A 15,611-nucleotide genomic window follows, 5' to 3' on the forward strand; every position below is an offset into this window, starting at 1 on the left:
GTTGCAAGAGCCTGCAGCTGGTGACCGTGCTGTAAACGTAGCAGCATATTGAGTTAAACTGATTTCTCCTCTGCAAAGAGTAAACTGGATAATTTAGATAGATCTGGGTAACGGAAAGGTTACAATGAAGTGACCTGTGTTTTGAGATCTTGATTGTTTTGTTCCTGGCATAAAACCCTCTGTGCTGCTGGGGTGAGTGTGGAAGGAGCTGGGGAGCACCCAGCAGTGAGCACAGAGCTTCAGCTTTGCCTCAGGAGAGTCTGCACGCCTTCCTCCTACCCTGCTGCTGGCCTCTGGGCTGGTGTAAAAGATAGCCCTGAGGTTATGCAGGGAAGCGTGGGGTGAGGATGGGAGAAGAGGGCATGGTGGGGTACAGGGATGAAGGACTGAGACCTTGCTGCCCTGTGCCAGCCCGTCACAGCCACACTGCCAAGCTGTCATGCTTTGTAATGTTTTTATTTATTTCCTTTATTCTCCCAGTGCTTTTTTGGAATACTTTAGTATTCACTTCTTTCCACTGCTCTTCTCCTCTCTGGTCTCCATTCTAATAAAATCATAACAGCGCCAATGACAAAAGATGCTGAATGGAAGAATTAATGCTTTTTCAGGAGGTTCCTTTTTTAGCCTTTTTTAAAGGCATCTCTTTTCTTTAAAATGAAAGATGAAGCATTTTCTTTTATCCTTAAACTTTACTGTCACATTTTATTAAGTCAAAATGATAGTTACAGTCAGAGGAAAGCAGGATATGGATTCCTGGTACAGCCATTTTTAAAGTGTGCTTTGTTTTAAAGCCTTGAAGATTGATTGAAGGTATTTTTCTTTTAGACGTGGAGCTTTAGTCAAAGGGGGCCTGATCTGAGTTACCCTCTGTAAATCAGGATTAGCTCCTATGAAATCAATGGAGTTGCAGTGATACAGTGCAGGATGAGTTGGAATAGACTCGTGCCCCAGGAGGGATGGCAGGGGATGCCCTAAATGCTGTGCTGGAGCAAGGGGGGAAGTCTCTATTGGGCTACCACAAAAGGTACCAGGGGAGAAATGGGATATCTGTTCTCATGGAGATTCTGGGGCTGCCATTTTAGCCCAAGCAGTGCCCCCAAGAGGAGCAGCTCTTGTCCCTTCCAGTGCCACTGTGCCAGAGGCACGTGAGCCTAAGGAGCCTGATGGAGGAGATGAGAGGATGATGGCAGGAGTCAGGATCTATAAAATGCCTTCTGTGGAGCCCAGATTTCTGACCTTTGTGGCAAAGGGCCAAAAGGATTCTCTGCGTGGGGTAGGAGAGGGGAGAGAAGGGCCCCAACATGGCTTGGGGCTGCCAGGCTCTCAGTGGTGAGATGGCAGAAAGACTTGGGCACACAATCTTATTGGACATTTTCTTTCTTTTTTTTTTTTTTAAAATGTATCTGCATTTTGGAGGGAGGCAGTAGCTAAGGTGGTAAAGATACATCAAAGATGAGCAAATAAAGAATTGAATTGATGTGTCTTGCTTGGGATTTGACTTTAACCAGGGATTTCAGCTCTTGTCTCTCATCTGTACTGAAACCTTGACAGCTGATTTCTCAAGCCCTAAGCCATTTTGAGCAGAGAGACTTTAATAAGAGCAGCTCTTTTTATAGTATTTAAACAGTATCTAAAGGGCTTAGGGCTAGGACAAGTTCCAGCAGCGAGGCTGGGATGTAGTTGGGACGTGGCTGTAGAGGGCTGATCCCGAGCACCTCCCTACCATCCCTCTCAGTGAACATCTGCAGCTGGGACAAAATGGAGGCCCGAGTCTGGCCATCCCCAGCAGAATTTAAACATTTACACTTTTAGTCAGCTGCCAGACCCTCACAGATAACTACTACCAGAGAGTTCTCTTGGCCTACAGCTGCTCTCCTTGGGCACACAGCACTTGTTCATCTGGGTATATGGGGTTTTTTGGAAATAAAATTGCAGCAGCAGTTGGAAATAGCAACAGCTTAGGTAGGGACTCTTAAAATATTGAAAAGAAAATGACCAAGGCAGACTGGGAAGGGGCAGATTGGAGGAGTAACTGCTTGCTATGCTATCCACTATCTGAGCTGCTGCTCTGAGCTCTGGCTTCTTTTGCCTTTGACCAAGCTGGTATTTACCCGCTGACTCGTTGATCACATGTACCAGTACAGGACTGCACATAGCACAGATTTCATTTAATAGATTTGGTGGTTGTAATTGGGTGAAAGAGATGGCTGACATAGGGAAGGATACAGGCTTTTTATATTGTTTCTTTTTTATCTTTCTTTGGTCGTGTCTTTCCACTTCATATCAACTTTTGATTTTCGAGCCCACTTTGGATTTCCTTGTGACAACAAGGAAAAAGGAGGTGGAACTTTACCCTAAATACTGGTTACAGCTTTCTAAGGAACGCTGAAATCTCTTGGACTGTGGTAAAATCTCCCAGGGAAAGTGGCAGAAATCCAGCTACTTGGCACATTTTACGACTAGTCCAGACAAAACACTAGTAAATGTACTCTGCTTTGGCACAGAATAATCTGTGGGATGTTATGAAGCTCTCTTGTATGGAACTTATTGTTTCATGACTCTGTTGAGTGTGAAGCTTGGATTTACTCATCTGCTGCTTCTGGACCACACGGAGCCTTAGAGGAGCACTGGAGGGCTGTGGGAGAGCTCTGCTTTGTGTCCTCAAGCACTCTTATCAATTTATAAAATTTTTTGTTCACCTGACTTGAGGTCATTTTTTTGGATGGTTAGCACATGAAAGCAGCCATATTGACTCAGATCAAAAGTCTGCCTTGCTTAGTACCCTATTTCTGAGCTTAGATAATCACAGCTGGACTGGGAAGAGTACAGCATGCATGAAGTGAGATTTCTGTGCCTGTCTCTTCCAGTTCCCAGCAAGGATCTCTGACATGAAGAAGTCCTTTTGCTTCTTTTGCATTTCCCACAACAGCCATCTCCTATGAAAGGGAAATTTGGCTTTGTCTCTGCTGGAACTTTCAGTGGATCTGAGAGCTATACAAATGCATCTCCCTGGGGTCCACAGCTGTGTGCTGTATTTAACTTCTGGATCTATACTGAAAAAAAAATTGTCATTTAAACCAATGGCTGAAAATATAATCTAGTGCTCCATCATCAATAACTTCCATTATAGGGTGACTTGAGTAACATCTCCATCATCTGAGATGCCACAGTGCCCATTTATGTATGCCCTGAAGTATGCTTGTGCTTAATGACTGAACACTCTTCTGGCTTTGGCTTTGAATGATTTCAGGTCTCTGACTTCTGCCAGTCCTGTTTTTAATATAATAATGTATTTGCTGTGTTAAAAAACAAACAAACCAAAAAAGCTCTGCAGCTCTATCGTGAAACACTGTAGAAATTCCACTGGAGAAATGGAAGGGGATTTTATTCAGCCCTGCATAAAATCTGTATGTAGGGCTGAAAAAAAAAAATAGTGTGAAATGCTGTAATCTCTCACTCTTGCCAGTTAGGAAACCAAATCTCTGTAATGTCCCCAGCTCCTGAATGCCAACGTTATTTTCAGTCAATGGTACATTGCGACTGCTGAGGACATGCATAATGGATGTACTTCTATATGCCTGTGTTTAAAATCACGGAGAATACACTTAACGATAAAACAGGATCCATCTTTTATACCTGCTGTCTCCCGTTGCTGCTGTAAGCAGTCTGTTGTTGCTCCCATGGTGCCCAAAGACCTTCAGGAACTTCTCCCAGCTCCTTGATGTCACAGCATGGTACCACATGTTGGAGTTTGCCCTTGCCATGAGCCTGCCATTGCTTACCGGTGTTTTGTGTTATTGGACTCTAGTCTGAGTGCTTCAGCTCACTGGAGGGGTTTGGGGGACTGCTAGCAAAAACTGCTAGAGAGGCACTGGGCACTGCAGGAACTGACTGTTGTGTTACTTTTAGGAATCACGGCACCCACTGGCATTGAAAATCTCATTATATGTGAATTAAATCAGAATCGGCTTTATCAGTAGATAAGATTCAATGATAGAAGGCTTCATTTGTTTGAAAACATGTGTTTGCATTAATTGAACAGAGTTACGTAGGAAAAAAACAATGTGCACATTGGGAAGATTAAATTTGGCAGTGCAGATTTTCCTAAACTGCTTCAGCATCTTGGGGAGCGGTGGCAGGAGCTAATTAATCCTCCATCCCCTGCCTCAAGCCTGGTAGCCCCAGGGAGTTAACAGAGCTGTACCTGTTGTGCTCCTGTTGTTGCCAACTGCTCAGATAGGAGAGGCAGGGCTTGCCCTTCTACCTGAGAAAAGAGCTCCTCCTCCTCAGCTGTGCCTTAGCTCATGTGGCTGTGGCATCCTGTGGTAACACAGGCAATTGACTCACTTCTCACCCTTCTCCCCGTTAAGCTCTTTTAATTTTTATGTTACACCTTAATTAGCACTTTCCTGGCAACGCCTTTAAATTGGCTTTTCTTGTTTCAAGACATCTAAAACAGCAATGGCAAAATGTATAAATCTCCTGTTAGAACAGATTAATTGCACGTGTTCTGATGTTGGCCCACCCAGAGTGATCTCTTGAGTGCAACACAACATTTAAATACTCCTTCTGTGAAGTGGAAGAATGAGGAGTCCACGCTGGGGACACATTTACACCTGGAGCACTGGTAATGTCTTGTTGTCAGTGCTGCCCACTGCACACTGGGTACTGTATAAGTGGATAAGGATAAGTGCCCCAAAGCTACACAGAGATCTCTAGAAAGCTGTGCACTACGTCTCCCTTTGAAGATAGAAGCTCAAATATAGTCGTAAATTGGGTCATTTGTTTTTTAAATGCTGTTTTGTGGGTTATTTTCATGTGTACTTACCACAAGTGGGGTTGGGATGAAAGGGGAATTCCACCCTCCCCTAGCCGTGCTGCAAACTTTGGATAAACATTAATCTTTCTGAAAGTGGAATTATTTGTATTTCAGGTATTCTCCCTGGGCCCACCTTGGAAGCTAGATCTGCAACTGCCCTTCAGTCATGGTTGTTTCAAGATTAAAGGCCATTTCCCTGTCATTGCCAAGCCTTTTTCTCCTTGCTTTTCATCTCTCAGCATCACAGAATGTACCTGAATACTCTGAAGCTGAACATCAGCAGTGTGTCAGGAAAGAACACCCCACAATTGCTTTTGAAGGTAAGAGCTTCTGTTTCTGTTTCAAGTTCCAGTAGGATGATCCATTTTGAAGTCCTTCCTGGTGTTGTTATGGAGAAGGGTTTAGTCTGTGTTGTTTCCCTTACACCTGCTATCCACAGGTCAGTGCAAGTGGCCTTGTGGATTGCATTCACTTTGAAGCTCTGCAGGGTTTTCCCTCTGAGGTTTCATAGCAGTCACTTACTCTGGGCATTCTGGGACTACTGGTCTAAGAATCTCTCCTTCCAGTTCTGCTACAGTCTCCCTGAGGTCTTGTGCTACATTGAAACTGTGTTTCATGTGTTTATATACCTCTCACAGCTGGCTGGAACTAGAGGTAATAAGTGAAAAGCAATAGAGAGTTTGGACATAACTGAATGCAGGAGAAGTAAACTGCTTTAAAATTGCACCACACGGCTGCTGTGTTGCTTGTTGACTTTTTGGGGGATGTATCTATCACTTCAGCCAGTAGTTCTGTCTTTCACTTAGACACTCAGCTTGACAAGATGCAAGAAGGGGCCTCTGTGGAAGCCTCCTCCTTGGAAACATGGAAGGTTGGGTTGGATGGGGCTCTGAGCACCTGATCAAGCTGTAGATGTTCCTGTTTATTGCAGAGGGGTTGGACCAGATAGCCTTTAAGGGTCCATTCCAACTGAAAAGATTCTATGGTTCTACAGTACTAAGATTTATTATCTCAGCATCCTGCCATGCCACACAAAAATGCGGCCAATCTTTTTAATATTCCTTTGAAAGACCAGGTTACCCTTGTTCTTATCCAGATGGATTTTTCGTGAGTGTATACATACCCCTATGCTGCGGGCTAACATGGTACTTAGCCCACGATGCTGTTGTTGCTGCTGTTTCTGCATTCACCCCTGCCTTAAGCTCATCATCAGCTTCTGAATCTCCTTGCTGAAAGTGGTTTCTTCCTAAATGTTGAAGTATCGATCTGGGTTCCCATTTAAGGCCCTGCCATGCATCTCTTGTTACATTCTTGCTAAAGGCAATTAAGTATGTTGCAATGTGTCTCTGGTTAGCTCCTTTGCTAAAGGTAATTTAGCGGTGGTTTTGTGACCTTTGAGATAGGGTTTCCAGGAAGAAAGTAGTCGAAGGCTTCTTTGCTGACCTTTCCGGGTTCTTCTAGAGAGCTTTACCCTTCTTTAGAGAGGAGGAAATGACTGTCTCTTCATTTGGAAAGTGCAAGAGGTTTCTTGTCTGTTTCCCATTATATGTGTTTTAAAGGTTTAAATGGATTAAAGTAAATTAGCAAAATCTTTAAGCCTACATGATATGGCACCGACTCTAACCTTGCTCAAGTAGAATGGGTAAATACACCTTTATTTTAATTGCCAAGTTAGTCTGGCTGGCTGTTTAACTGGGGATGGTGAAAGGAGAAATCCTTGCAGCTAAAAACGTGTTGGAACTCAGTTGGATATTTAAATAGATAATACAATAATGAAGATGTTTTAAATACAGAAAGAAGGAAAAGTGTTCTCTTCCCATTAGCCAGGAGCACCAAACTCTGAGTTTACTGAGGGTACGTCTGTGGGATCCAGCACTCAGATAAACTATTCTGCAGGGAACATGGGAGCCCTGATTCCTGATTTTGAGGAGTAGGTGGGCATTTGTAGCAGTCAACACGAGTGCTTCTCTGCAGGAATGATGGCTACACTTGAGATCTGCCTATTTGCTTTGTTTTAATCAGGCATGAATTCTGACTTTTGCACTGCAAAGTGAGGTGGGGACTGGGAAAAGGCTGTGAGCTGAATGATTTTTCCTAGCTGACCACATAGAGGCTGTGAGTCTGGGCCAGGCATTTGTGCTGTTATGCTGTTCTGGGTGTTCGTGCAGCACCAAGCTACTGCAATGCTGCCCCAGTTTCCCTGGGGCTTATAAATGATGCTCACTGTATGGTTTCACCAGTAGTAATAACATATCCAGTTTGGAATTTTCATAATTAGATTGTTCTACTCTGTGCTTATAGGAAATCCTGTTAAAGTTTGATTTCCCTTGTTAGATCAATAACAAAATGATCTTTTACTTCCCAGGAGCCTGTTGATGGTTACCTGTATGTGAGTGGGTAGCTACATGAAGGATCTTGAATGCTTGTTTGTTTTTCACTGAGCTGAGAAATTAGTAAAACAAGTCATATATATTCTTAGTGTGTCCTTTTATATTTATTGGTGCATGCACACATGCATACAAGTCCTGCTTAACTAAGCAGTACATCATTGCAGCTCTGCTCCACTATAGGCCACTCTGGGAAGTCTAAAACCAGAGAAAATGTTTCATGTTTCCTTCAGTTATGATCTTTTTTTTTTTTTTTTTTTTTTTTTTTTTTTTTTTCAGTCTTTGTGTGTATCTTGCAAGAAGAGATGCTCCCTGCATTTGCAACTGGGCTATGCCCTTGCCATACCAACAAGTTTCTCAACAGTATCATTATTATACAGCTGCCTCTTAGACAGAAAACTATGTTATTCATTAAATTGTTATTCATTAAAGACATTTGGAGCTCCTTTGTAACATGCCCCTTGGGAAAGCCAGGAACACCGTCTGCCATGGCAATGCTGTAAAAGATCTGTTATTTCAAGAGGCCAGAGCCATGACTGACGTGTGCTTATATGTCTGTAATGGATGGAGAGTTTGGTTTCAGCTTGTTTACCAAGGAAGTGCTCAAAAGTCTGCAAACTCATCTCTGTTATATGAATCACTTGGTTGTTCACAGCTTAACGGGAAAGTTGTAGACAGGTTTTCACTTGCAGTTTCTCTCATTATTTCTTTCTCTTTAGTTTTACCCATTAGATCACCGTGCTCAGGAGAACTGTGGTAGACTCTCCGTGTCCTTCTCTATTCTGTCTGGCAGCGCTTTCTGCCCTGGGTGATGGCAGTTTGTATAAGCTGAAACTACATCATTTGTGCTCCTCTGCTTTAATAACTGCAGCTTTTCTTTGTCCCCAGAAGATCTAATGCTGAAGCATAGGAGAGAGGTAGACCTGGTTGAGTAGCTTAAATCCCAGACCTTCTCAGGACAGCAAATCTCAGCTTTGCGGACTGTATCATCATGGCTGGTGCGAGTTCAAGGCATACAGCATCTGACTGTTGTCTGGTCCTCAGTCTGCTAAATGCAGACACGTTACTCTGTCTGTGGCCCCAGATTTTTAAAGTGAATTAGTTTGAGAGTGTTTAAATCTGGGATTTTACTTCAGACTGTAATTATTGCCTTCTATGAGATGAATATGATTCGGGTTGCTTGAATGTAGCTTGCTATATATTTTCTCAATATTTTCTTTCTTTGAACAACGTTTTATTGAAATGTGGCCAACCTCAAATTCTGAGATCTGTGGGGAGCAGTTAAGTATTTGCTTGTTGCATTGAAAGCAAAAGCTGTTTTAAGCTTGTGGGCTGAAGGATAATAAGAAATGATTTATTTCTTTTCAAGGTTCCTGACATTTTACTGAACACCCCTACCATTTTTCATTTGGCCCTTTACTGTATACTGATGGGGAAAAAAAGCACATTAGCATCCATCAGCTCCACAAGTCAGCTCGGAGAGCCCCCTAGGAAATTCTGTTAAAGATTTACACTTTTCTTGAACAAGTGAGATTTTGAAAATCCAACCCAAATCTTTAGTTAACAATGGTTGGGATTGTGGAAAGGCTGAGAGGTATACCAGGCTAAACGATAAAGGAAAGGCGAAATACATGATGGGAGAACTGACTTCTAGCTCATAGCCCTGCTGCCCTTGAATCTCCACACAAGGAGTCCAAATGTAACAGATGATGGAGTGCTAACTCGTGACTGGTGGCATCCTGTGCGTAAGATTGGGATGCTGCAGAATATTTGACCTTCCGAGCAGTTTGGTTTAGATTTTGTTTCCATTAAGGAAGGCTTGTGGCGATTTCCTTTTTAATCTTGAAAAATGAAGCTGTGGCAAATGAAGCTGGTATTTTCTTAGGGTTGATATAGAATTTGTTTGAAAATTATGACTAATAAAGCCATAAATATACAATAGTCAGGGAATTAATTTGCTCTCAGGCCAAACTTCCAAAAATTACACCTAACAGCTGTCAATATATTTTTCATTCTGTTAGAATAATTATAACAATAATGATACTAGTTCTTTGACACTTCCCCATTAGTGATGTCCAGGCACTTCACAAACCAATGCAATGAGACTTGATTGAAGAAATGATTCAGTGTGCTGTTCCTTGAGGCCTTAAGGAGGAGAGGGGTCTTGGAAGAGTGCCCTTCATTCACAAGATGCTTTAGACAGAGTGAATTGCTGACAATCAGGAGAGAAAAGGAAGATGCAGTGGAGCTTCAGGAGGCAGGGTGTGCTCAGGTACACAGGTCACCAAAGGAGGATAAGGTAGACCAAAGCCATGAAAATCCCTGCTCAGCAGCAGAGCAGCTTATTTATGTTTTCCAGAGGTAGCACTGGTGCAGCGGAGGCTGGCAACAGCATGGGCTTGGTCCTTCCTCTGGCTCAGTGGCTGGCTCCTTTCGGGTCCCAGATGGCAGTACTTTGGTGAGAGGAAACAGAGCGAGAAGCAAAGCAAAGTGCTTTTCTTCTTCAGTGCAAACAAAAACATTACAGAGACCTGATTCTCACTTTCAGAGTCTACTTTGCGTGGTTTCCTAACCAAGTAAATCTGAGAGTCAGTGGCATGGCAGTCCTCGTTTATTTAGCGTATCTGCTTCTGGTGAGTGCTAATATATCATGTTCTTCTAAAACCTTCCATTCAAGGATGTGATTATGTTTTAATAAAGTTCAGTTTAGTACTAGCGCTCTCGTAAGAAGTATTCTTGTTTAATCATGCAGGGCTCACCCTGAAAAATCAGGAGTAGCCCCAGCTCGGTCAAGCACTTAATATATGTTTACCTTGAAGTCAGTGTGCTTGTGGAACTGGAACCAAGTGTGTGCTTATGTGCTGGGGAAGGCTGCAGTCAAGGTGCACGGAACTGACATATCAAGGCTGTGAATATAAACCCTGGTATATAATTTTGTTTCCAGCAAGTTCTACTACCACAGGTCTAACTGATCAACTTGTTTTTCTAAGATGGCTGAATTGAGTGGTTCAGAAACCAGTGTGTTCCTCAGCTTAATATAGGAGCAACTGGATGAAAGTCTGTCTGTAATGCACAGCAGACTGACTTAGAGGTTTTTCTGATCATTTCTGGCTTTGGGAGACGCAGATAAAATCCTGAAGAACTCTTGTGCTTTGGCTTAGAACTCCACTTTTTCATATATCACCCATCCTTTCCATTTTACTAGCACTGGGCAATCCTGACAATGTTTTTAATGGAAGTGCTTGAGCTGCAAAATTCAGATTTGTGTTTTATGTGAGGGGATTGTTCTGTTTTACGGCATATTAATAAAAGAGGTGGAGGTCACTGTCGATCTCTGCTCTTTGATAATCCTGTGCTATTATTAGCCAGCTTCCAACTTAAAAACATTGATGGTTATAAGAAGAGGTTCATTTTGAAACTCTTAAAGGATTTTGTATCCTCAGCTCTGATTCATAGGTGTCATCAGTTCACGATGAGGCCTTTATCCACAGGAAACTGTAGTCCTCATAGGTCTGACTAGCTAAATAGTACTAATTCCGTGTTTGACTCAGATTTTCCTATTCAGCTTCTGGTGAGCTGGCAAAGAGGGTTAGCTTGCACTTCAGGATATTCATCAAAATCATACCCATCTTCTTCCGTGGCAGATCTGAAGACCTGTGAATGAAACTCAAGGGGAGTTCAGTCATGTTTTTCCTGCCTTCTCTCAGTATCCCGCGTTCTCACCATGAAAACAATTGTGTTGAATCTTGCACCATCTCTGTTGGCACAGGTGTCTGGTGCAGACATATAACTGTAAGGATAGTGGGAAAAAAAAGTCTGCTGCCAGATGTGGAGGAGATGGTTTGAACAATGACAAAGGAGTGCTTTTTTCCATCAGACCGTAACGGCTGTAGGAGCCAAGAGGCAGCCTGTTCCTGTCTGAAAAGAGGGATTATACCGATCAGGATGTCATAGGAAGGTGCAAGTGATGCATGAGCACTCACCTTATCGTTCTGAGCGAGGGAGATTGCGTGACAGCTGCAGGGCTTGTCTCAGTATACAATGGATCACGATACTTTAACACTCTGCAACATCCTAGGCAAACAAGAGAGCTCTGGGTGAGGTGGCAGTGGGGCTGCGCATGGCCCTGCTTAGCTTGATTTCACAAGGTGTGGTGGGACACAGCACAGCGTTTGCCCTTGTTGACAGCCTGCTGAGGAAAGTTAGTTCCATCCCTTCCATGCAGTCCTGTGCTGTGCAGGCATGCACCTTTGGTCCTGGTGACCTCAGACATGACAAGTGGACTCACTCCCAACTCACAACCACACATCCATGTTCTCCATTCTTGCAGCACTCTGGCATCTCCTCTTTGTCTGCTGGCTTGCCATGTTTGCAGTGAGCACCCATCTGTTCTCTGGTCTCTGATACTGTACAGTAGCTGGGATTTGTGTTCTTGTGCAGCTCTGAGAAACAGGGATCGTACTGAAGGGGAAAGAGTCTCTTTCATGTTCCATGACTGCTTTCCCAATCCCCCAGCCTTATGGTGGGGACTCGCCAAGTGCTCTCTGGCTCTCCCCTGGGGTAGTTCTTGACTGAACTTCTGCCTGTCCTTCACTATGAGCAAATAGGTCAGAGGAACCCAAGTAAAAGGGAGGATGGTTCAAAACTGGCCTCTGTGGTGCAGAAATGTGGAAGAACTGTAAAATGTGAAGAAACAGGAATGTAACTCTCAGTCCTTTAAACTCCCTCCTTGGGAGACCAGCAGGATAGCATAACAGCACACTGTCCCTTACTGAGAGTGAGCTTTAGTTCATGCTTATTATCTGTTGTTTTCTTTATTTGGGATTGAATCCCTGCGTTCTTTTTGACAAACTGGTGTGTTTTGCCAGCTGCTCCACATTAATAATAAAAAAGTAAGTAAACAAACAGTCATAATTGTATTTTTGCAAAAATCAGGTTTGGACTAAGTTCTTTTTTCTCCATATTGAAACAATTAAGCTACACTTGTTTTAAAGAAATGATCAAAATTTAGGGAACAAACAGTAAAGATGCTTGGTATGCATTAGCAACAGTGCATCCTGCACATTGTATGCCTCACAGACAATGAAGCATGGATGGACTGGTTTAACTAGTTAAAGATCTGAGACACTAAATGGTTTCATGATTTGCCCAAGACAGAGAGAACTCCAAAGTTAGCATTGTTGGGTACTTGGAGCCTTGCCTTCGTCTGTAGATGACATTTCTCTTTTGGAATGGAAGCTCAGCAAGGTCAGTTCATGGAGGAAGTGTATGAGAAGCATAAAATCATCTACACTTGACATAGTTTTAAATGGAAACAATTTGGTTGCTATGATTACTATGATTCCTGTGGCTCTGTGGACATATGACTTGGGTCTTCAGTTCATGTTTCCCTTCAGGATGGCAAGAGCAAAGCCTTTTCTTCCAACTCCTTCCTTTTCTTGGAGTTTGAGAGATGGAACTCTTTTCTCCCTCTTGATACCAAGAGAGAAAAAGCCTAGCTCTTTTTTCTTCTAGTCATTTCCTATCCATGTGCTCTTGGACAGCTTGGAGAGGGCAGCTCTTGTGCTTCTTCAGTCTCATTGAAAGGAAATGGTTATCTGCAGCCATCTATTACGGTGATGCTCATACAGCTGGTGGGTTAGCTCCTTATTTCTCTCATCTTGAAAAGAATTTTGTAGGTGGCCAACACTAAAATAATTGAGTGAGTGGGCAAGAAATGAGATAGAAATATGACTGGAAGGTGAAGGCTGATAAAAAAGAAAGTAGGAGTAGGAGGGGTGGTTAGCTTGGGTAAGATGGTAAACTGGGTGAAACAATTGGATTTAGATACTGAGGGAAGAGAGGGGGAAACTGCTGACTTGGGAATGGTGTGGGGTTGGCCTACTTTGTAGAATGGATGTACTATGCCAACAGCTTTCTAAGTCCTCATAACTGTGAACAGAGATCAGAGATTCAGGAAGGCAATGAATGTAGATATTGCAGTGGTTGGGATTAGGGCATATTTAGTGTACAATTAAAGATTTCAACAGCTCAGGTTAACAAATGAGAGAATACCAGTAACGAGGTGGAGGTGGTGATGGGAAGACAAGACAGCAGGGTGATATGCATGTGTAGGAGGATTTTTGGGGTAAAGCCAGCTAGAGTTTTCTGGCCTCCTGAGTAAAGTTGAGCTCTGAGTGCTGACACATTTGTTTGCTTAGCTCTGCCTGCAGATCAAAAGATTTCTCTTTCCCCTGACAATTTTGCTGAATTGTGGGGTGTTTTTGTGTTGTGGAGGCTTTTTTTTTTAACATCTCAGCAGGGAATAGGAGTGAAACATTTTCAAAGACTATTGCACTAACCTGTGGTGTGACCTACAACAGAGAGCTAAAATTTAAAATGAGGTTGATGTTAAAATATGATTCATTGTTGGTCTAATGAAGATAACACTGTAAGTTGACAGTTACTTTTATGGATCCTTGGAAGCGTCCACACTTGCTGTCTTTCAGAAGCCACTGATAGCATGCGTAGTCATTAGCCATCTGATCTTTGGTTGCAACCTTGCTGGGTTTGTTCCTTGTGGATTCTGATCAGTAACCCTTACAGAAAGGGTACTCTGACATCACTCTTAGCAGGCTGTTTCATCAAAAATGCTCTGAATACTGAAGATAAATGATGCAGAGGATGGTCTAACTTTGCAGGCGTTGGCAAGTGAATAGATTTAAGATGATAGGTTAATTTCTGACAAGAGGTCATTTCATCAGTGTATACCAAAAGGACAGCCTGTGACTTTATGTTACAAAGTGATTTACATCTGTTGGTCATTTGCTGGGATTCAGTGCTGAGAGTCCTCCAGGCTAGTGGATGGATTGGACAAAATCTCAATGGTTGAGCACTTGCAAACTGGAGTATCTGCCAGTTGCTGAATGTTTGCCCTGTGCCAAAGCTAAGCAAGCTAAAAGGAGAGACAATTGTACAGTTAGAGAAATCATCACTGTCATTTGGGCCTCTCTGTGAACATTGGCACACACAGGAGTTAAACAAGCCATGAAGTAGTAAGCTGGATTAAGAGAACTTTTAAGAGACCATCTTGAGGCAATAAGGGAACCACTCAATGTGTGGTCAAGTTAATGCTGCACAGAAATAGGTCCATATAGCTGCAGAACAGGTATTTACTTATGCCCATTGAGTTTGGCAGGCCCTCAGTGCTCTGTGAGTGCTCCACCTCATTACATGAGCCTGTACCTGCTGAATCAGCTTATTTTTCAGGGGCATTACTCAAAGCCCCTGAAAAATAAGCTGATTCAGCAAGGTGTAATTTCTGGAATGTAGTCTCTGGATCTTTCTTTTTTGTTTAAATTCCCTATCTTCCTCCCTTAAGGTCTCTTTATGATCCTTGAAGCTTTTCTGTGCGATCCTCCCCTTTTGGCAGGAGATTGGTGTTACTAGGTTGTAGCACAACCAGTGACTATAGCCAGCACTAGTCAGGAGGAGCTATTCCAGAATAACTCCGCCTGTGGACCTGCTTAATATGTGACAACACTGTTGCTCTAGGAACAAAAAGTGCTCATGCAGACATGCCTGAATTTGCTTGCAACTCTCCAGCTTTGGTGCAGATAATGACTTTGCAGTTGGTGGTGTGGATTCCAGTTGGGCTGCAAGCTCTTCCCAAAACACAGGAGAAAGATTTGGATGAGTAATTTAAGTTGAGCTTTTTGCTCTTGCAGCCTCACTGGCATTCAAAGATAGCATAATTAGGAATGTGGGTAGTTTGTTTATGTGGATATATCCTTATTTTGCAGGAAGAATCCTTGATCCTCTAGGCAATCATGCAGAGAATTGTTCCAGAAGAGAAGTTCTTGAGTAGTAATGTGGTTAGCTGTGCTCCATGCACCTAGCAATGGCTTTGCAATTCAAGGCACAGGCAATTCACCTCTCTGCTCACGTGGTGTGTGCTGGATGCACAAAGCCATCACAGCCTGCTGGAGAAGGGAACTGTGAGTGGCCTCCAGTGGGACGAAGAAACGAGTCCTGTCCTTCAGATAAAGAAGTGTCAGCTCAGTGTTTACATACTTCTTCCCACCAAAACACACAGGATGAGGGCGAGGTGGGGAGCAGCTGGTTTTGAGGAGATGAAGACTAAAGTATTACCAGGTTTACCACGTCTTCAGAAGCTGATCCAAAACTCATCAAGCTCAGTGGAAGACTGCCAACAACTTGAAGAGCCTTTGGATCAGACCCTTATAGCCAGCTCTTGTAATTTGGCACACTGGCATTTGTGCAGCTGGCTAATCCCTGTTGTGCTCCTGCACTCTCAGGAACCTGTTGCAGAGCAGCATGTCAGCTGGGCACAAGGACGACTACCCCAAATGGCACAGGGCCTCTTTTCTCCTTGTCTTAGGCATGCCTGAAAGCCTGAACACAGC

The 15,611-nt window shown here is 43.1% G+C and overlaps 1 protein-coding gene across 9 annotated transcripts in view; it reads left to right on the forward strand.

The window, feature by feature from the left end:
* SEMA5B (semaphorin 5B) overlaps positions 1 to 15,611 on the forward strand; it is a 248,524-nt gene that overhangs the window by 116,976 nt on the left and 115,937 nt on the right. For all 9 annotated transcript variants that reach the window (XM_031590638.2, XM_090143666.1, XM_090143668.1 and 6 more), the window contains one exon: positions 4,934 to 5,139. In XM_031590638.2, coding sequence (XP_031446498.1) covers positions 4,986 to 5,139 — 154 coding nt within the window. In that variant the 5' untranslated portion in view covers positions 4,934 to 4,985. The remainder of the gene's footprint in view (positions 1 to 4,933; positions 5,140 to 15,611) is intronic.

Source organism: Phasianus colchicus, chromosome 7, assembly GCF_987193195.1.
Source record: "Phasianus colchicus chromosome 7, bPhaCol1.hap1.1, whole genome shotgun sequence".
Taxonomy (NCBI): domain Eukaryota; kingdom Metazoa; phylum Chordata; class Aves; order Galliformes; family Phasianidae; genus Phasianus; species Phasianus colchicus.